General features: G+C 38.7%; 1 protein-coding gene across 2 annotated transcripts in view; it reads right to left on the minus strand.

Annotated features, from left to right (window-relative positions):
* dlg2 (discs, large homolog 2) overlaps positions 1–23258 on the minus strand; it is a 203592-nt gene that overhangs the window by 32481 nt on the left and 147853 nt on the right. The window contains exons 10-16 of one of the 2 annotated variants that reach the window (XM_084400195.1): positions 22844–22988; positions 22503–22668; positions 17628–17687; positions 15309–15467; positions 5622–5778; positions 2619–2721; positions 1158–1202 (exon numbers count right to left, since the gene is read on the minus strand). In XM_084400195.1, coding sequence (XP_084256321.1) covers positions 1158–1202; positions 2619–2721; positions 5622–5778; positions 15309–15467; positions 17628–17687; positions 22503–22668; positions 22844–22988 — 835 coding nt within the window. The remainder of the gene's footprint in view (positions 1–1157; positions 1203–2618; positions 2722–5621; positions 5779–15308; positions 15468–17627; positions 17688–22502; positions 22669–22843; positions 22989–23258) is intronic. The other variant, XM_084400197.1, reaches the window with a different exon arrangement.

A 23258-nucleotide genomic window follows, 5' to 3' on the forward strand; every position in this document is an offset into this window, starting at 1 on the left:
ACATATTAGTGTAGAAAATTGCCATAGTAGTTTGTGTTTGTAAGTGGGCTTACAAGCCGCCATTCTGTGAGCATGATCTGTGTGTTGTGGAAAGGATGTGTTGGCTTCAGCAGGGGAAAACAGGTTGTTTGGGAGAGGAAAAGGTCAAAGGAGGAAGAGGAGGAGAGGAGTAGAGACAGTGAGCAGAGCAGTAAACAAGCATGGCTGCTGACCCGAACCCGAACCCTGACCCTGAGCTGTTAATTTAGCTTCTGGTAAAGCCCATATAACTTCCTGTAAAAGACCCAATTTTGTGGCTTTAAGTGTCATGTGTGTCCATGTGATTTGCATAAATATATGATAACATATAACTTCAATACGCAATATGTCAACAATAAAATAAAATAATAATGCAACTACATCTTCTAGTAACTTTGTAAAATGATAACACTCAGTGTTTCATATTGAATCGTGTAATTCATATGAATCAGCCCCTGCTTTGCTTGGTTATAATCACTAAACGACCGTCCAAGAAATGTGACTATTTTTTTTAGTTTACGTTTGTAACATTATAAAAGTCTTTACTATTTTAAAGACAATGTTGTTCTTTTCAACTTTCTATTCATCAGGGAATACTACAAATCTATCATGGTTTCCATAATATTATTAAAATGTAAAAGTTCTAAAATGTCTTGATCTCTCAGTATTAATATGTGCATAGATGTACTAGATGTACATACAGTACTAGATGTGCATGTACTGTATAGCAGCCGTCTGTGTTGGACGGGCGGGTTAGAGCCAAGAACAAACACAACAGGAGCCGAGGAGTTTATCAAGTGAGGCAGCAGGCAGGGGTAACACAAGATGCACACAGGATTATCAGGAGAGCAAGGTCTCTCTCTGTCCCTTCCCCTGAATGAGAGGCCCATGGTCAGAGCCGCCACTGGGGCAAGAACGAGACCACGTTCTTCAGCTAGACTGCAGAGAGTGAGACAGAACCTGAGCTCTGAACCCAGACCATCAGATATAAGCGCTCCAACTGTCCTGGAGTTCCCAAAGCCTCATGGGAAGGCAAAACAAAGGAACTGTAAAATCTGCATTTTCGTTGTGGTCTAGCTCTGTGCAGTCTGTCTGTGTGGTACTGCTTTTGACCCAGGTGCTGATCACATGGCACAAACCTGCAGTTGGAGGCGGGGCCTGGCGTGGGGAGCACAGGGCAAGTTCTGACGGGTGAAAAAAGAGAGGACATATCAGTACACACCTGACCACACTGCCACATCTGTCTCTCTCACCTTATCACAGACTGTACGAGCACACACCTGTAGCTCATGCTATGCACACCTCATATACCGATTCCTATGTCATGGAGAATATGATAACTTGTATTTTTGTATAGCCACAATTTAAAGGTGAAATGTGTCATTTCTTGTGCCCCTAGTGGCAAGAATTGGAATTGAGAATTGTGCTGCAGGAATGAGTCCTAAAACCCAGAGCATTTATGCACTTTGAGTTCCATCATCCCAAAGTCAATGAGATAAATTTTTTGGATAAATGACTGAAATAAGGTCTGAATGCAAATGTTTTGCGAGTGAACACAAAGTTTCTTGGGGGAACGCAAAAGCATTGAATTATAATATTCCTCCCATCTCATATTTTTTTCCAGCACCATGTCCCTTTAGGGGCTCCGTATGTTTCAGTTGGCTTCTGCTGCGTGATGACACAACTACAGTACACCATCTGCTTCTACAAAGCCTTTTTCTCTATTAATATATATATATATTTTTTTAATTAGTATATTCCAAAAAAAAAAGAATAAAATAAAATAATTTGCAAGTAACATACATAACACTAATATTGAATCTTTTATAAGAGTTTTTTTGCGTTTGAGTCTTTTTTTGAAGAGTGAAAAAGACTTACACTACTGTTCAAAAGTTTGGGAAGGTTTTTGGAAAAAAGTCTCTTATGCTCACCAAGGCATTTCTTTGATTGAAAATACATAAAAACTGTATTATTGTGATATTTTATTACATTTCATAACTGTAATTTAACTTAATTAAAATTTCAGTGTTACATGGTCCTCCATAAATAATTATTTTAATATGCTGATTTGCGTCTCAAAAAACATTTCTTATTCTTTATATGAAATCAGTTGTGTTGTATTTTATTTATATTTTTGTGGAAACCGTGGATTTTTTTTAGTGGAATTTGTGAACCATACAAAGGTTTTAGTTTCGTAGTTGTCTAAGCACATTAAATTAGCATTGTCACATCGGGGGAAAAAACAACACACTTCACCTTTAAGTAAGATAAGCCAGTGAAAACATTCTCAGATCCGAGACTATGGTGATGCATCCAACCCCATCTGAATGGGTCACTGGAGTCCAGAGCAGCCAAACCCCCTAATTGACACTTATCAAACATGGCACCTCAACACTCCGAGGGCACATGCGCTATTCTGTAACAGTCAGGAGGAATAATGTGCGCACCGGCTTGGCCTTGGCCCAAAAACGTCTGGGTGAGTTGTGTTTCTGTCCTGCCTGCAGCTAAAGGTGACCTCTGCACCCTGATTGGCTCCATGAGTAAGAATCATGTGATCTTCATCGACAGTGTTTGGTCAGGAGAAGCTGACGGACACTTACCCTCGGGCCGGTATTGGGCGATGATGGTTACCGTCTGCCCCGCTCCTTTCAGCGCAGCTGCAGCTTGTTCATGAGTGGCACCTCGCAGATCGATTCCATTAACCTGAAATCAATCACAACAAAGGTTGTTACATCATTAGCATCTAACTGTCTAATGATGTTTCATCAATAACACTCACCTGAAACATTAACTAAATGATCAACAATACTAGAATGACTTTTTGACTATTTATTATCCCTAACAATACATTATAAGTATACATAAAGCATTAAATAAAAGCTAATTCATCACCTGACCAAGTATTAAATGGGCAGCAATACTGTCACTCTTATTAAAGCTCTCATATTTAAATTGCCTGACTTTCAGAAAATGTGGTATGTTGCTGCAGGAAAGCCTGGAGTGATCTGGCACTAGAAACGCCCGCTGTGATCCAGATGCACGGTTCTCCGGTTCAGGAAAAGCCTACAGTAGCAGATCAGTGGGTGGCAGGACCCTGTAAGCCAGAGTCTGCAACGACTGGACCACTAAGTAATCAGTGTTCCTCCAAAATATGAGTTTGCCTAAGCTGTCTGCATCATCAGCTCTGTTTATGAGCCAATCTGAGCCACTGAAAGTCCAAGTTCAAGCAAGTTGGGACCGGCTGAGGCCAGGAAACCGCTGTACACTGCTGGCACACAAACCTGGAGCAGGTGTTGCAGGCAAACTGCTATTACAGGTGCACTCATTTTTCCTCATTAAAAAGTGTTGCACATAAATAAATCAATAGTAATTGTAAAAAATATGTATTAAGTTATGTTCACTCCCATGAAGGCTCTTGTCAAATCAGTAGCCTAATAAAAGCTGTTTTGTGGGGGATCACATTACCAGGCAAATGCTACTTGTTTCTTCCCGGTTTCCCCCATTACTGGACACTTTCAGTTGTGGAATAAACTAACCATGGCTGACAAGTGTTGTAGTCCTTATGTAGCAACTTACATTTTTAAAGCATTCAACAGTTTCAAAGTTCAAGTTTGAGGTACTGGACACTACAATTCAAAAGTTTGGGGCGGGCAAGGTTTCACTGAAGTCACTGAAATAAATGCTCAACAACGCTGCATTTATTTGATAAAAAATATTGTAAAAACATTAATATTCTGACATATTACAATTTAAAATAACTGTTTTCTATTTTAATATATTTTAAAATGTAATTTATTCCTGTGATGGTAAAGCTGAATTTTCAGCATCATTACTCCAGTCTTAAGTGTCACATGATCCTTCAGAAATCATTCTAATATGATGATTTGGTGCTAAATATTTTCTTAATAGCAACGTTGAAAACAGTTGTGGGGCTTAATATTTTTGTGAAAACCATTATATATTTTTTTCTGGATTCTTGATTAATAGAAAGTTAAAAACAGAACAGAAAATATGAATAAAAAGAAAGTTCAAAATAACAATTTATTTGAATTCATTTATAACATTAGAAATGTTTTTATTTTATTTTTATGGTAGAGTATGACTGTGTGTAATTTATGTTTTAAAACAAATTGGGTAATTATCTTCATGTAATGTTAAGCACAGAACTTATCTCTGTTCTGAAAATGCGAAATGCAATCTTTTCGATGTCATAAAAGATCCTATAACCCTTTCTCAATGCCTGAAAAACACAAAACATTGTGATTTCTTGTTTAAGCTAATCAAAAGCGCTTTTCTTTTTTTAGTCAGTTAAATTAAAATACAGTCACGTATTTTCATGATTAAGACTAATTAAAGTGATTTCCGATCATTTATAGTTAATAGCCAATGGAATCTCTTTGGGGTCCATGGGGGGCCGGACTCTGCAGGGGAACAGGATCTTGTGCGACAGCAGGTTTAGGACAAACAGAAGACCTGACATGAGAGCACAGTGCAGTGGGAGGGGCAGACGAGGTGTGTGTGTGTGAGATGTGGCGTGTGTATGCCAGTCTCAGTGCGCCTGCAGCATGTCCTAATGCTCATTTAACAGTGTGAACTCAGAAGGTACACCACAGCTATTCTTAGACTCCAAATCAGGCCAGCACTCCATTATCTCTTCCTTCCCTCTCTATTTCTCTCCTCTCCCTTGTTCTTTCTTGCTTTCTAATCAGTGTCCTAAGAAGGCAGACTGTGATTGCTCTCAGCTCAAGTGACAGAGTCAGTAATTGCTGGGATCTGGATGGAGGGGTCTGATTACGACCGGCGAGTTCTGATGAAGCTCTGATAAACATAAATGATGAGATCAGCGATGGGAAATCAGCTTGGAGAGCTTCTCGAGTGGATCGCTCATCTGAATTGTTTCAATGAGAGCTGTAATTGCGCTGTCAATTAACACACCGCCAAAAAAGTTACGGCACTGTATCTGTGCCAAGAACTCAGTGCTGAAATTATAATCAGAAAAAAGAAATCTGGTATTGGTGGAGTTTTGAGTAGTGGCTAGACAAAAAATAAAAAATAAAAAAGTTTTTGGCACAAGTTTTTTTTAGAGTTCACAGAATGATGTGATGGCGCCATCTCCTGTTCAGCACAGGTGCTGCACTACTCTGTGGGAATAGTATATATGATGTTTGTTCAAATAAAAAAATAATCAGTATTTAATAAAAATTAAGAAACATTAATATTACCCCATAAACATTTAGGTCTGTTAAAACAATAATACACATAGACTAGGGGACCCTAATGTAAAAGTTAAAGAAACAAGGTCATTTAAAAACCTAGATTTATCAACTACTCATTTGAATATTAAGAGAAATGTGTCCTCCTAAATGTTTATATAGTGGTTACAGCTTTGTTTTTAACAAAAAAAAGGTCTATTCATGACCTTTGAGGCAGATATTTGAACCGTAATAAATGTTAAACCCAATAAATAACTGATTATCTCATGTTTAGAAACAAACAGGAAGAACAATGTACTTTGTGATGATCACTGTGATCATATTTTCTGTTTTGCGCTCATATATATGATAAGCCCTTCTATATTTGTGTATTTTCGTGCGTCCACTTACGGATAGGATCTGGTCTCCTCTCCGCAGCTCTCCGCTGAGGTCTGCTGGCCCTCCTGCGAGTATGAAGGAGACGAAAATTCCTTCTCCATCTTCTCCTCCAACGATGTTGAAGCCCAGCCCGGTCGATCCCTTGTGCAGAATGATCTTCCTGGGCTCCCTGTACACACAGTTCAGGTAATACATCAGATCAGAGTCCGTAGGGCTCAGCATCTCCACTGACACACGCTGCGCTCCTTTGTAAATATACACATGCAAACTATGCGTGCGCGCACACACGTATCCACACACTTGGGTCGGTCCAAACGGTCTATAATGTAGTCAAGCACAAGAGCTGACACCTATTGGGGACTGCTCCACTTATGTGCTATTTGTCCCATTTCCGCCCGGTTTCCTAGAAACGGAGAAGACGCACAGCCTCTCTCTCACACACACACACACACATAGACACGCACACCAAAGACATAATGATTTTTATACTGTACAAACTGTATATTCTATCCTTTAACCCTAAACCACACATATTTACAAAAAAACCCCCCGCAAAAACCCAACATCGTTTCATATGATTTATAGATGTTTTCCTCATGGGGACCAAAAAATGTCCCCCAAGGTCAAAAATGATATATTTTTGTATTGCTATACTTGTGGGGACATAATGGTCCTCATAACATAGGGAATACCAGGTACACACACACACACACACACACACACACACACACACACACACACACACACACACACACACACACACACACACACACACACACACACACACACACACACACACACACACACACACACACACACACACACACACACACACACACACACACACACACACACACACACACACACACACACACACACACACACACACACACACACACACACACACACACACACACACACACACACACACACACACACACACACACACACACACACACACACACAGTCACTTACTGTATACTGCATACTATGACAGATAGTATGTTCCTAATTATCTTGTGATTAAAACATAGCATTGATTTACTGTTTTTTGCCTTGCCTTGCATATAAAATGTAATAATAAATACATAATATACTGCATTATGTTTATGTATACACTCATTATTATATTTATATTTATAAATAATAGATAAAATATGATAAAATATTTAGTTAAAAAGTTATAATAAAAGTTATATTATAAGCTTAACAATACACACATAGTGTAGAATGTAGCACATAGTATAGAATAAAAAAAATATGTGCTGAAACACATTATAGGTTGTGATAAAATGTTCCCAAAAAGTCTGATCCACTTAGCCTGGGCCCATTCAGTTAGTCATAGGATCCTGACAGTTGGGGCATCATCCTGTCAAGTGTGACCAATCAAACCAAGAGATATCTTGAGCTGTGACACTTCTGTCAGATGCACTTGAAATTTGAAGATAAACAATCTCCTGAGTTCACAGATGATAATGCAAAGAGACGACACCAGAGATGGAGCTATTTTAGAACAGAAGGCTAATCCGCTAGCGCTGTGTTCAATCTGACCTAGTTGTGACGAGGAGAGGCAGGCCCTTCCTCTCTCCCTCTCTTTCAGTGCGTCTGTTTGGCTCGCCTCAGATGCTCTTCAGGCCATAAACACAAACTAAGCCAAAACGCATCCCATGAAATGTGAAAACACACTTTTTGGACATAATCATTATATTTATGAGCTTTTTTTTTTTTCTGACTGGCTGCATTATGAAGTAGAAACATAAACAACAGCATTATTTAAAACACAGCAGAAGGCTCTGCCAATCGGTTGCATCAGGAGTTGATCAAACAAACATGTAATCAGTAAGTGGTAATTCTGATTGTGCCAGTAATCCTGCTTTTCAGCAAATCAGTTACGACTGCCTGGCCAATGGTAAACAACCTAATTAATACTCATGAGTCAGACTGGCACGGCTGGATACCACCCCTCTCGGGAAGACATGTACTGTAACGCAAGGCCGTAACCATGTCTTGAACATATTTGTGAAAGTAATCCATTTAAACTATTTGCAGATAATATTTTATTCAAAAATATGCACACATTAACTCTTGTTCGTATGTCTATTATGTCAAAAAAGTTTCTTCTCTCATCACATTCGGTTATGAATGACATCAACATTTAAATGATAGCATATTTTCAATTCAAGATAGCAAAATTACATTAAAAAGTTCAGTAGTTTGCATCACTGTGTTACTGTGGGTCGTTAAACATATCAAATATTAAATGTTTAGCTACTTACATCTTACCACGCACGCTTTCTTTGATCTGATTGGCCATAATTTTAACATTGACGGGCACTGTTAGGCCGCTTACAAATTTTACTTTCTTTCACTCATCCTAACAAACACAGCGTATGTAATGGAGAGCAGAATAAAGAAATATACACTTACACTAGCATTTTTGGTGGCTATTAAGTCAACTAGAGCAAATTTCATCACATATTCTGATCTTATGATCGGTCTGATGCTACAGAAATGGAGCTCACATGTTAAGTAGTAGGCTACCCATTAGATATAATAATGCCGCCCATTGTTAATGAATGAGTGCATAAAAAATATGACCTGCAAAGACCTCAAGCAAAGAACAGTTCCAATTCCCTTTGCACTTTGTAATAAAATCAATGGGTGCTTCTCAATATCCCTCCTCGTCTCCTCGCTCCTCCGTCCTCCATCCCATGACCCGGAAACCGATCAAGCTCAGCCATCTTGAAGGACATCTTAATTCTGTAATTGTTTATGGCCAAAAAGTGTGCTTTCACATTTCATGGGATGCATTTTGGCGTAGTTTTATCGACTAAACGTAACGCACATATAAATGAATTTATACTTTACCTCTGCAGTTTATATAAACCACACATCTCACATATTTCAAATCACTACTATTCTTTGAGCGCTGCTGATGACGCTGTGAAGTGACGCTCGAGTGATCAAGTATTCCAATGTATAAAAAAAGCTTTCATTCGATTCTTCCGTCCTCATTTTCTTTCCTTGCAGCCTTCCCTCACATCCTACAGGGGCTGGAGCTGAGACGCGAGGAAAGGAAGCGAGGATGCACAAATAAGAATTGAAAAGCACCCAATATGTGAACATGGGGAAAAAGGTGATCTACACCAGTCGATTTTTACCACTAGATGGCACCCTATTCCATTTCTTTTCAACCACATAATTCATTTAAAAAAAGAATCTACCCTGAATCCCAACAGCATGCTTCAGCAGTAAGTAGAATTCAGTCATATATGTCTTAATACTGCAAATACGGCACAGAAAAGGTGTGCTGACAGACTTTTTAAACAAGTCACAGAAGTGGCATATATGCTGATCGATAATTGTCTTGCACAGTTTACAGAAGACAAGCCACATGATGACTGTGACATGACAACAAAGTTTAAGGTGGCTCTGATTTTATTCATCTTAGTGAGTGGTTCGTGAGTAGGATAGAAATAATATATTTCTAAAATTATGAATTAACCAAATCTGATAAAAATATTAAAATTAAGGTCGGTATGAAACGGAAGTTGATAAAGATATTTTTTAAATAAAAGTTATTTTAATTAAACATTACAAGGGCACATGAATTTAAAAAATAATGATGATCACTGATAAATCATTTATAATAAACTGCAATATTCCATGAAAAAAATCGATTTTGATTTCATGGTAACTTGAATAATAGTCAATATTTAGTTTTTAGTTAATTTTTTTTGGACAGGTAATCAGTTGTTTTACCTTAAAGCTTGAAAGAAATGATTAAGCCTGCATTATTCCAGCTTATACAAACATAAATGGCAGCTTATCACAAGCATCTGTGACAGCTCATCTGAAGTCTGAGGACTCACGCTGATACTAATGATATGCTGATCAGTAGGTATTTGACACTGCATATAGATTTATTTTGAGTAACGGCTGGCTCAGAGGTGGGTTGAGTGCGTGCAGCGCCCCACCGGCTGTAACCATCCTCATTAAACTCTCTCAATCTTTTCTCTTCACTCGCATTTCTATCCTCCAAACTTCTCTTTCTCTTTCTCTCTCTCTCTCCCTCCCAGCTGCAAAACACTGATAGAGCTCATGTCTGTCTCCCCCAACACCTCAGTCCCAGATTACAAACAGCCAGTTTATCATTTCAAGTTCAGAGCCAAATGGGAAAACAAACCAAATAGATTACACTCGTTTTCCATTCACAATACCTGAGGAGGAGAGGGGCGGACTGGCATTTCATATGCAGCCCCACACACACACCTCTACCCACAATCATTTGTTCACTGTCATCCTGTGTTATTCTCCCTCCCTTCTCACTCCAAACATTCTTCCAGTGTAAGAGCGTTCTGAAAATGAAAATGTGTCATAAGCCTCATCCACGTGAAATATAAGCTGTCATTTCTAATGGGCTGGCATGCTGCGCTGTTGTCGACTGGCAAAATAACCATTGCCTTTCAAATTCAACCTCAATGAAGGAAAAGAATTGCAGAGTACCTATAATGACCCTCAGCCTTGAAGAAACGAGATGAAAGCTAAAAGCTGCATATTTCAGCGCTCGACAAAGCAAGAAACCTTAATGGATTTTTGCTCTTTAACACGTTCTTTCCATTTCTAGATGGTTGGTAACTTCACTTGAAACAAATTATAGGTTTGTCAGTCAAACTGTGTGTGTTGTAAAGAACATTAATCCCATTACATGGCATCTGTTGGACAACTATCAGGCACGTCAACAACACTGGAGCTAAATGTGGTTGTCACTTTTCTTCAAAAGGCTTAATCTTGTTAAGCCTCAAGTCTCATATTTTTGAATAGTAGTGATTCCTGTTCAATTCACAAACAAATGAACCCTATCAATCTATCAATCCATCCATCATTTCCTCCATCCACCTATCGATCCATCCATCCATCTATTGATCCATTCAAATATCCATCTCTATCTACACATCCATCTATCAATCATCCATCCATAGATCCATCCATCCATCCACTGAATCATCCATTTATCTATTGATCTATCTATCCATCAATTCATTCATCCATCCTTCTATTGATCCATCCATCCATCCATCAATCCGTTGATTCCTCCATCTATCTATCGATCTATTCATCCATCCATCCATCCATCGATTCCTCTATCTATCTATCTATCTATCTATCCATCTATTGATCCATTCATCCATTGATTCCTCCATCTCTCTTATCGATCTATTCATTCATTCATCCATCCATCCATCCATCCAACCAACCAACCATCATTTCCTCCATCCACCTATCGATCTATCTATCCATCCATCCATCTATTGATCCATTCAAATATCCATCTATCAATCATACATCTATAGATCCATCCATCCATCCATTGAATCATCCATCTATATATTGATCTATCTATCCATCAATTCATTCATCCATCCTTCTATTGATCCATCCATCCATCAATCCATCCATCCGTTGATTCCTCCATCTATCTATCAATCTATTCATCCATCCATCCATCTGTTGATCTATCTATCGATATATCCATCCATCTGTTGATTCCTCCATCTATCTATCAATCTATCCACCCATCCATCTATTATCCATCCATCGATCCATTGATTCCTCTATCTATCTATCTATCTATCTATCTATCTATCTATCTATCTATCTATCTATCTATCTATCTATCTATGAATCCATACATCCATCTATTGATCCATTCATCCATGGATTCCTCCATCTCTCTATCGATCTATTCATTCATTCATTCATTCATTCATCCATCCATCCAACCATCCATCCTGTTCAACAGCTATGACCTCCGAAATAAAACCATGAATACCTTATGACCTTTGTTGGGCTTCTCTCAGGCTTCAACACTCTGTGGTGCCAATCTATAAATGCCGCAGATCGAACAACACCCTCAAACATATCCGATACCTCTCGACACAATCAATAGGCTTTCATCAGATTCACAGATTCAGAGAACACTCACAGAGCAATTTAGCTGTTGAGTAGAAATGTTAAGACGTGTATTGATACATGCACCTCCCCGCCGTTCTCAAAAACGCTCTCTCAGCGAGAGAACTGGATGGCCTTTTCACTTCTTAGCTCAATGGAGTCTCCAGATAGCAGGCTCTTCTGCACCTTTGACTGTTAGAAATTAGAATCACAGCGGTAAACTCCGATACACGCAGCAGATCCAATCGAATCTTTTCTGCTTCATTTTCTGTCCCTTTTAAAGAGCAGGTTGGCCCCGCTAGGGAAGTTTAAAGGATGACGCAATAGTAAACACTGAACTTTTGCTTTTAAAAAGCTTCAATGTTTTCTCCCGAGGGAAAATAGCACATGCATGGTATATCATGAAAACAAGTGTTACAAAGCTGGTAGAAATTGTACCGCTGATCAATGTGAGCTGCGTCTGTACTGCCAACTATCAGTGAGAGGGAAGATGGAGGTTTGGTAGAGAGGGTTTCATTATTTGTTGGTTCACTAAAGTGCATGTCCCACAATGCATTGCAAAGGATATTTAGGGAATAAAGAACAAACAATGGATGCACTTTTGCCACAATGTAAACAGCTTTTCTGAGAATCTATCATTTTGTTTCTAAGTAAACAGCCACAGAGTACATTAAATATAAACACCAGTCCATTAAGACAGACTTTTTTACGGCAAGCAGCAAAATTATTAAATCATTAATTTGACCACAATAATATATGTATGTCGTCTAATTTATTTTTTTTATTTTTTTAAGTTTATTTTGGATACTAGAGTTTTGCCAGAGCAATGAATTGAGTTAAATAGTTTTTATAATAGTTATATAATTAAATAGTTTTTGATATATCTATTTTTAAACGAATAAATAACAAAACCATCAAAATACATAGGCAAAACTTATGTACCAAAGAATAATCCTTAGGGTTTGTTAGTTAATTCATATCTCTTATCCTAGGCTGTCTTAACAAACACCACTTATAAATTGAGCTAATTTAATCTTCACATCCTCACTGATAATAAGATATGAATAAAAGATGAAAGAATTAGTATTCTTCTCGTACAACACCAATATACATAAACAACACCTGCCACTGTTAGAATTGGTTATAGATTTCAGACAATTGTTATTTGCATTCTCCAGAAGCATATTTCAAAAATCTGTCAGGAAACTAGATTAAGCTAGTTTATCCTGCTCTAACAGGAACACAAGTCATACAAATTAGAAGTAACAAAATCTTGTGGGAACTGTGATTTATGGTCGATGTCATTGCAAATTTGTCCACATCAGCAAAACACAATTAGTATGCACCCTTTGTTTTTAGCCCCAAACAAATTATTAATCATCATACAAACAAAACTATCACTTCAAATCAGTGAGCATCCAATGTAGGGGACACAGCCCCCACCGAACGCATATGGTGCAAAGCTACAGAAGTGCCCGGAAACCAAGAGCGATTGTGCCAAACGGCTTCATCCATTTGATCTGAATTGAGTGATATGAAGGAATCTCCCTCCTGACTGATGATTCAGAGATGACAGGATCTGGAGAAATACTCTCTGGGAACCATGCTTGAGGTTGTTGATTAAGATCACATTAATGTTTGTGTACAGTTGCCGAGTGGATACACATTAAGAAAACATCAAAGACATTTGAATTCTAGTCAAATCAAAGGGTATGACTACACTGAACAAGAAAAATCTCCTTGGAGGATCATTTTGCAAATTGCATACCAGTATCTCCTGGTGATGCCTAAATAGTTCGGTGATACCTGGAAAAACTTCTCGGATTTGACATCTGCCAGCTCATGGACCACATTTCTACATCCAGAGTTTTGAGCCAATAACTTGAGCCATGAATGGCATAGAAATGGCACAAGGGCATAATCACAGCTTTTTAACAACCTGTCGCACCATATATTCCTAGAGCGCCACATGATTTTTTTACTGGCAGCTGTCAGGAGTTACTCAAACAAGGCTAATATGAAGTAACAGCACTCTTAGGCAGAGTATTTTGGTGTTTGTGCACCATAAATTGATAACTGTTCCCTTTTTGGTAAGATACTGACAATCTCACATGCTCGGTCACACAGAACTGGCTATTTTCACAGAACTGCTGCCTGTGCTTTCCCTTGAAAAGCATCATCAAAAACCTGGCAGACCCTGAACATGAGAGACAGCGATCCATTAATCACAGATGTTAACGCTGGCATTTTCATGAATGCTTTTTTCGCAAGTCCTGAGGATTTAAGCGATGCATTAGGTGTTAGCAGTGGCGTTCTGAAATGCAAATCAATTCAAATCCCAGAGAAGCCAATTAGACGGCGCTTTATAATTCATAGAGTAATGAACTAAAAAATTTAAATCAAAACAAACCGGTAAACAAAGCACACCCACCCTGAGAGCATTATGCTCAGGATTTGGATAACAGTGAAACATTACTCAGCCATTTGTGCCAGAGAGTCTCTTAGTCCCGAAGAGTATTTCCTCCGCGGCCAAACCCCCTGTTTACACTCCGTTCATCTCCCGACTATTACATTTATAAGCCTAGTCATTTAATCAGCGAGAGCAGAGATATTGCGTTATTGCTAATAAAGTTTTATATCCAATTAACGATACAAGCTGCTGCCTGGACCTAAAGTGAAATCAGTTAGGCAGGAAATAAGGAAGATAAAATCAATCGACTCTGAGTTATGATGCACTAATGTTGAATGGATGCCACAGGCACACAAGCAAACCGCGAATGACAGTGGCCAAGCTCTGACCTTCATGGGGAAGCTGTCAATAAGCAATACAGTCTAACAAATGAAAATACAGACAAATTGACAGTGGCTGGGAAGGGAAGGAAGTAAGTGGACAGCTGCAGCAGAGATGTGATTCAGTTATATCGTTGTCACGGGTAACTGCCATGGTAACTACCAATCTCCACGCTCGTGTCCTCTACGTGCACTTTGCATTATTGTCGGATGAAGTATGAGGAATAAAAAATCAAAGAGAAATATGCAAAGCTGTTAGAGCAGCTCATTTGCAGTACTCACTGCCATCATTGTTTCATTAAAGCTAACATGAAATGGCATTCGCAACCTGTTTTTTCCGTTATCAGACGTACACTCTCATTCATGTTTGGGGTCAGTTTTTTTTAAAGAAATGTTTTTAGCAAGGATGCGTTAAAAGTCATTTATAATGTCAGAAGATTTCTATTTCAAATACTGTATATACTGTTCTTTTGAACTTTCAATTCATCAAAGACTGCTAAAAGAAGGTTGGTTTTCACAAAAATATGAACTGTTTTCAACAATGATAATAGTGAGAAATTTTTCATGACCACTAAATAATTTCTGCAAGATCTTGTGACACTGAAGACTGGAGTAATGGATGCTGAAAATTCCGGAGCCCCAAACTTTTGAATGGTAGTGTATTTATTATTAAAAATGTAAGTACATTTATTTCATTTTGATTTATTTTTTGGAGGTTCTCTCAAAATATGATTCTTACAAAACATGAGAACATTTGGTTCACTGAATCAAACCTCTGCAGATTTATTAAAAAAGACTAAGGAAAGAACGAGGCACACTAGAACTAGTACATGATGGGTGGGGCATGCAGGTGACTTTAAAATGGGGCGTAAAGCATACATTAGGGTGTGGTCATGCAGGTGAGATGTGGCCACAGAATTTTTATTGACGTCCCATGCAGAGCGCTGTGCTTAGTACCTGGTGATCTCGGAGTCAGGGAGCAGGCCTACGTGATAGTGAGGAAAGTGGGGGATTGAGTGCATGGGGCTTTTATCAAACTCCACGGGGGAGTAGAGACGGGGAGAGGGGGCGCGGTCACTCAGTTTGTTCACAGTGCTGTAAACTGGCTCTGGAGGCCTGGTGTGGGAGAGAAAGAGAGAGGCAGAGAGCAGAGCAGCTAGGGTTAGTGCGCTGAAGTAGATCGATAGAGAGTAGTGACAGACCGATATAGCATATATACAGACCGATATAGCACCCAGTGTCAAATTTTGTTCTGTATTTAAAAATGACACATTTACCTGAGAAACAAAATTGCATATAATATTAAGACTAGATTTCAGAGAATATATCCTGTATTCAGTGTTTTCACTTAAAGGTATAGTGGAGGATTTTCTTTTCCGGGTGGATCATCAAGACTATTGGTCCTCCTAGTTGTCAATCATTCTGGTGATATGTTTATGTAAGGCCGACGTACGTGCTCGTCCCTAGGTAGTTTTCGCTTTCTGCGCATGCGCACTTTCAGGTGTACATGTGTGGTGAGCTACGGTTTCAGCCATTCATTGAAGCTCGCCCGTTCTCACCGGGTTTTTTCAAAATGTCTGAGGGTCGCAAGAGAAAAAGTGTCTAAGAATTGTATGACAAGAAGAGAAAGGCCTCTGAAGAAAGAAACAAGACCAGAGTGTTTTTGGGAGAATATTTCACACGCTGGCGTGCGCTAAAAGCACATGTTGGGCTTCCCACTGATGCCTCAGTCGCGAAGTTTCTACTCGACAGGTAAAGTTTGGCATGCTATTTGGAGAAATCCATTTAAAATCACTGCTAGTAAAAGTTAATGTAAGCTATGATTAGCGATGCTAGCCCTGGCACAAGTCACACAGCAACTTGTAAACAGAGCGAGCACGAGGAGAACTAGGCTCGTGCATGCTCTCTCGTGCACACCTTTAATAGGCGTTCCCTCTCGGGAGCAGGTAGAGTGTTGCGCATGTGCATTTTTTCAAAAAGAGGAGAGGGCGGTTCTTTTCTAGAATTCTGGAAAATCCTCCACAATACCTTTAAAGGAGTGGTATAATTTTTATAAAATAATTTTACAAGATGTAAAATAAGTCTTTGATGTCCCCAGAGACATTGTGAAATTTTAGCTAAAAATACCCCATAGATAATTTTTATAGCATGTTAAAATTTTTATTTTTTGAGGGTGAACAAAAATGCGTCATTTTGTGTGTGTCCCTTTAAATGCAAATGAGCTGCTGCTCCCGGCACAGAGGGCAGAGCTTCAACAGCTTGTTCTTAACAGAGCCATTTAGAGCCCTTTGTTGTGAGGTGGGATTTATGTAAATAAAAGTAGTTTGTTGTAGTCCTTAAAAAGTGATTTCTGTAAAACAAAATATCTCCCTTTGCTTTGAACTTTGTAACATTGCAGATGTTTATGCTCAAACAGCAACATTACACACTAACTTAAGTTAGAAAAGTGAAATCACAATCAACCACCCCTTTAAAAAATACATTATCTTGGAATGTTTTTCTTCTTCTTGTTTTTAAACTCTTTAGATATTTGTTCTAGAAAACAAGACAAAAATACTGACATTCTGAAACTCTGAACAGTCTTCAGTGAAAAATGCATTTTCTTTAATTATTAAATTATTTTGAGTAGATATTATTAAAAATTAAGTGGAAAACTGACCAATTTAGTGTATATTGTATTATATCTCTTATGCTACTAAAATGTGCAATTTTACTCTAGATATTGGTATCACTATATCAGCCATTATAAAACCCATATCGGTCGACCACTAACAGAAAGAGAGAAAGAAAGAGAAAGATAGACAGAGAGAAAAAGAGAGAAAGGGTGAGAAACATGGCAGTGGAAGTGTGTTTAAGGAGTAAGGAAGGAACTGCAGCTAGTTAGTAAGTACATTAGCTTTGATAAGTAGCGTTGTAATTAAAAAAATTGACCATTTCAATTTCACCATCCTAAGCATCTTCAATCAGCCCTCAGATCTTCAAAATTTCCAAAAAATGAATTAATGTTCTGTGTTATTACTGTCATGGCAGTTTTAAGAGACTCCACAGAGACTGACATCAAGAGATGTCTTGCTTTATCTTTCATTTCTTTTATGAATTCCCTCTTTCTGAATCACTTTTGGACTCTCAGAATTACAGATCTGACTGTCGCTGTTTTATTTTATACAAACAATCCAAAGTCTCAAAACAGAAAAGGCTGCAGGAAGTGAGAGCGTGTGCATTAAGGACACAGATGAACATTCAGGACCCAAACGACGGCTCACTTAAGTCGCTCACCTCAACTGGAAGTGCTGGGAATCAAACCTGTGACCTTCCATCTCATCTAACGAGGGATTTCTGATCAGAAACAGACAATAGGTTAGCATGAAGACAGTTTTTTAATGAAACTAAAATGTGTAAAATGTTCAAATGTGTATTCAAAACAGCTGAAATGTATTCAGTACTTGTTACGTGTGGCATGCAGAAACAAAACAGAGACACCAACAGAATTCAGGTCAAAACCAAATATGACAACACAACAAGCCCCATTATACAATACAATACAACTGGGTTTGACACACAAACATACCTAATCAACCACTCAAAATATTTCAATGTAAAACCAGATACACTAGTACTGTTCAAAAGTTTGGGCTCCATAAGAAATTAAACTTTTATTCAGCAAGGGCACATTAAATTGATCTAAAGTGACAGTAAAGACATTTATAATATTACAAAAAAATCTATTTTAAAATAGTTTCCACAACCATATTAAGCAGTGCAAATGTTTAAAACATTGACAATAATGAGAAATGTTTCTTGAGCACCAACTCAACATATTAGAATGATTTCTGAAGTATCATGTGACACTGAGGACTGGAGTAATGATGCTGAAAATTCAGCTTTTCATCACAGTAATAAAAATTACACTGTAAAATATAATAAAGTAGAAAATGGATGTTTTAAATTGTAATAATATTTCACAATATTACAGTTTTTACTGTAATTTTTGATTAAATAAATGTAGCCTTGGTGAGCATAAGAGACTTCTTGTAAATCAAAAAATAAAATCTTACTGATTCCAAACTTTTGAAAGGTAGTGTATGTAGCATACAACACATGCACAAACGGTCTGCTGAAAAATTAGAGATGTCATTCCTGGATATACACCTAATCAATTATTTTGCTACTTTTATTGACATACATTTTCAGGAAAGGAATCGGTACATGACACAGATTGGATTCAAACCTGAATTGCCCACATGAGCAGCAAGGCTCAATTCGTCTGGGACATGTGCGCTAATCACTAGGATCTAACATATCCTGCAAGTTTCAGTGAGCTAATTTGTAGCATCTGGTTTCGGGTAAGAGAGAGCGAGATCGTATTGCAGATGCAAAGCTACATTAGACATACTGAAGTTAATGCGAGTGGAAAGTTTTTGTGACAGCCTCCTCACTGGACTGCTTTCTCTCTTCGCTCTGCATCATGTGATGCTAGCTTGTGACTTGTCCTAAACAGAGATGACTTACAATGGTCTTTTACCATCCATTCATTCAACCGCCTTGTATCTTTATCATTTTATATTTAGAACAGTTCTCATTGTATCTTCTACTCCTCAGTGTGTCTTGCCTCTCTCTCATCTGGCTTCAGCACATTTTTCCACATCTGCAATACTTCCCTTCTCCTTGCCCTTAATACAGGGTCACAGAGGGATAAATAAAACCATGACAAAACCCTTATTATCAACCACGGCACAAACCCTCTGGCCCTTCACACTGACAGCGGGGCACAGAGATAGAATTAGAAACAGGCTAGCGTCACCCGCTCACGCTACACATAGAGAACCACAAACTTAATGTGATTGACTTAAGTACCAAGTTTATGGATAAATATCAATGATGGTTTATAATTTGATGGTCCTGAAACAATATCACATGTTACATTAATTTGTTCTGCTGGTTAGCCCTGCCCATTGTGAAATCTCACTAGTCTAAAATCCTGCTCCTCATAACGGTGCATTAAACATCAACACCTGAAATGTTTCATTACGTGTAGACAGATAAATGGCTCGATTTAGGGGTGGGTTTAGGACCAGGGAGCCCACTAGGGGGCCTCAGCTAACTTACAAGTGGGCTGCAATATGTCTAAAAAAATATTAAAGTAATATACACTACCATTCAAAAGTTTAGGACCGCCTTGGAATCGAAAAGGTTGAGAAACACTGCTTTAAGGTAAAGGTTAAAACTATGATTGTACAATGGTTGACTGTCTTTCAATGACCAAGAAGGATTGTGATGCAAAAACGTATCCTACTTTGGTACATCATATTGCACATACCTACACATCCACACACATAATCATGCACAACAGTTCCTCGGATTTAAACTGGTCCTTAAAGGGATCAAAATTAAAACTTTGTCATCATTTACTCACCCTCAAGTTGTTTCAAACCTGTATGAATTTCTTTCTTCTGCTGAACACAAAAGAAGATATTTTGAAGAATGTGGGTAACCACACAGTTGATGACTTTCCATTAACTTCCATAGTATGGGAAAAAAATACTATGAAAGTCAGTGGGGCCCATCAGCTGTATGGTTACCGACATTCTTCAAAATATCTTCTTTTGTCTTCGGCAGAAGAAAGAAATTCATAGAGGTTTGGAACAAACTTTTAGATTTTTTTGGGGTGAACTATCCTTTTAAGGTCAGCGACCACACAGCAGTTTACTGAACTATATAATTCATAAGAACTTCCTGACTACACATCTAATAATTATGAATGTGCTGTTCATTAAAGGTGAGCTTAGTAATAATTAAGTACTGACCCATGGTAACACTGCTGAGTGTGTATGTACATGATGTGAGTATGGAATGTTCTACTTCTGAAGCTGTATTATTCACGATGATTGAATGACTAGGCTGTGTGTGTGTGTGTGTGTGTGTGTGTGTGTAGTTTTGCTGTCCTAAAGCATCACAGATGTAAAGTATTTGCAACTGTTTTTAACATTTGGTGTATAATATTATGGTGTGTGTGCAATTGTATGCTCCTATAATGCAATGGGGGTCTTATGCTGTGCTTCACCGATTATTGCAACATAACAAACTCCTACACACACTACATCTGCACACTCCATTGCCCCTAAACCTAGATGACACACACAAGCACAAAATCATGTTCATCCTCCCCACTTGAACATCTGCCTAATGTCACACCTAATTAATTATTCAACTTGTGAGCCATAACATAAGTTCAGATTTATTATGCAAATCCACATGAAACGCCCTATTCTGTATTTCACTCGCAATCAATTCCCGAGCCTCTGTACTTAAAATAAGATATTAGCGGCTATAGCATTCTGCCATTCCATATTATAATCATCATCCAGACCTTTGATTTTCTCAGAGTGCTCAATTCTCCTGTGGAAAACACAGTGAGGATGAAGGGGGCTGAACTTCCAGATGGGCTTATGTTTCCTCAAACACAGGGACCACGTAAATCTCTTACCCCCGGCAAAGAAAAGGGGTTTTAATCTCACTCATCTCAAAGAAAGGTCAAACCCTATGTTAGGTACGCATGTTTGCTTGCACGTTTAGCATTTATGGAGAAACTGGGAATTTTTCACAGCAGGGTGCCATTAACTGTGTTCCACAGTGGGAGACATTAACAGCACCGTCCGTTAAAAGTAAAACATTGTTGAGATATTATAGTGGCAGGTTGAACTTGGGTATTTATTTAGTAATGACTTTCCAATGTGGTTGTTTTGGGCCTCTGAGGCTTTTGATGGCAGTTCTAATGGAATTCTGGGATTCTGGTTTAGCTACAACACGTGTACGAGAAGCAACAGCCCCAAATTCTGTCAAGCAACCATCGCTAGACACTCATGTCTAGCGATGGTTGCTTGACAGCATTCGGGGCTGTTGCCTCGCGGACACGTGTTGGACGCGTTGTAGCTAAACCAGAATCCCAGAATTCCATTAGAACTGCCATCAAAAGCCTCAGAGGCCCAAAACAACCACAGGGCCCATGAACACATCAAGAAGCCAGCCGGCAGAAAGAGGGCATGACAAGATAATCAAAACCGAAGTCTGCTGTGACTTTTTTTTGCTATTCTGAATTCAAAGTTCTTAGGGACTTCGACAAGTCCACAGATTCAGTTCTGACTGTACGCTTTAGTTTTCTTTTCCAGAAAACTCCAGGGATGATGCTCAGTATTCACATCACTCTGAGGTTCAGGTTGCATTGCAGTGAACCAAACACATTCCCAGCCCTGCTGCCCTGAACATATGTCTCCCAAAACACCCTTAAAAGCAAGCCAGCGCACAAAAACAAGCTCATGCTGTCGAGTCGACACACACTGATATCATCACAGATTTCAGTTTGAAACATTATAATCATTCTGCTCTTATTTGGTAATAAAACCATGCGCCATGTGTGGTTGCTAAGGTGTTCTACATGATTGCTAGGGTGTTTTAGGTGGTTGACTGAAATAAAAAACAAAAGCCCACTCTTAAATCTCTATGATACTCTGTACAAACCCAGGATCATTTGAAAAATGTGCCTGTCCCGACATTTTTGCAAAATGATATTGCATTGCTTCTTGCACGATTCACGTAATTTTCTAAATGAAATGTTAATGGTGCTAAAAACATTAAGTTTGATCTGAAACAGCTGAACGTGAATCAAACGTTGTTTGTTGTACGTATTGCAGCAGTTCAGAAATTAAATGGCACTAAAAGGTTAAAGCTCTATTTGCATTTAAAATTAACATCCCACCTACCAATCGCAATGCTGTACCAGGTGAACTACCGAGCAAGTTTACTACGTCAGAAAAGCCATACATGTTGAGCTGATTATGTGATGTACACGTTCACTTACAAATCATGCAGTATGGTAAACATGTCATAACATAATACAAAAATGTAGATAGAGCCTATGTTATTCTGTACATTCACAACAAACATGGACCACAAAAAATCCAGGAACATAAAACAGTACAGAACTAACAGGACGGGACGGAGTAAGGATGGGACAGTAAATCCCAAAACAATCCCATCACTAGGTGTGATGACGCTGCTTGATTGTCTTTCGGATTTTCCACAGGACACATGTGGGAAGGGGGCTACACAGTCTACCTGTGGGCAGTGGCATCTGGTAGAGAGGGAGGGAATTACCGTAGGAAGGAAAAACCATCCAACCTGTTAATGTCCTCTTCCCCCAGCAAGTGCTTGGGCAGGGGGGAATATCGGCCGGGGGAGATGGGCGGAAGACTGGACTTATATTCCAGAGTGCCGTTATTACCGGGGGAAGAGATATGATTTTCCATTGCGGGTGAGAATGCTGTAGAGACACATAAAGAGAGAGAGAGTATATTAATGCCAATCAATATAACAACCAATAAATCGATAGCTTGAATGACTAAAAAATAAACATTTCCACATTACTTTCAAAAATTCTAAAGCATTAAGCATATGTATTACATTATAAAGTGTGAAATGTGGTAAGAATAACTCACAGTGTGTGATATCAGGCGGCCCATAGGGGTCTGAGAGATAGACACTAGTGGGTTTCCCAACCTTCAGGTATACTACATCTGACGTGTTCTTCAATATGGCCACTGCTTCTTCATGGGTCACCTCTTCCAGAGTGTAGTTATTCACCTGGGCGAAAGAGAAAACAAGCAGGAAGTGTTAAGAGGGCAATCCAGAGTTACGTAAACAGTTACGCTCTAGTGGTCCATGGCGAATCAGCACTGCCAAATGTGTCCTGCCCAGTGGATTACACAGAGCACTGATCTTGCTAATTAAATCAAACTCAGTCTTAAAGAGTTTTAAAAAAAAACCTGGATTAAAAGCAATGGAGTTTGACACCGACACTAGAGCGAAACTTCAGGAATGTAAATCACCCAACTATGGATGCAGCTCGTTCCC

Source organism: Rutilus rutilus (genome assembly GCF_951802725.1).
Source record: "Rutilus rutilus genome assembly, chromosome: 25".
Lineage (NCBI taxonomy): Eukaryota > Metazoa > Chordata > Actinopteri > Cypriniformes > Leuciscidae > Rutilus > Rutilus rutilus.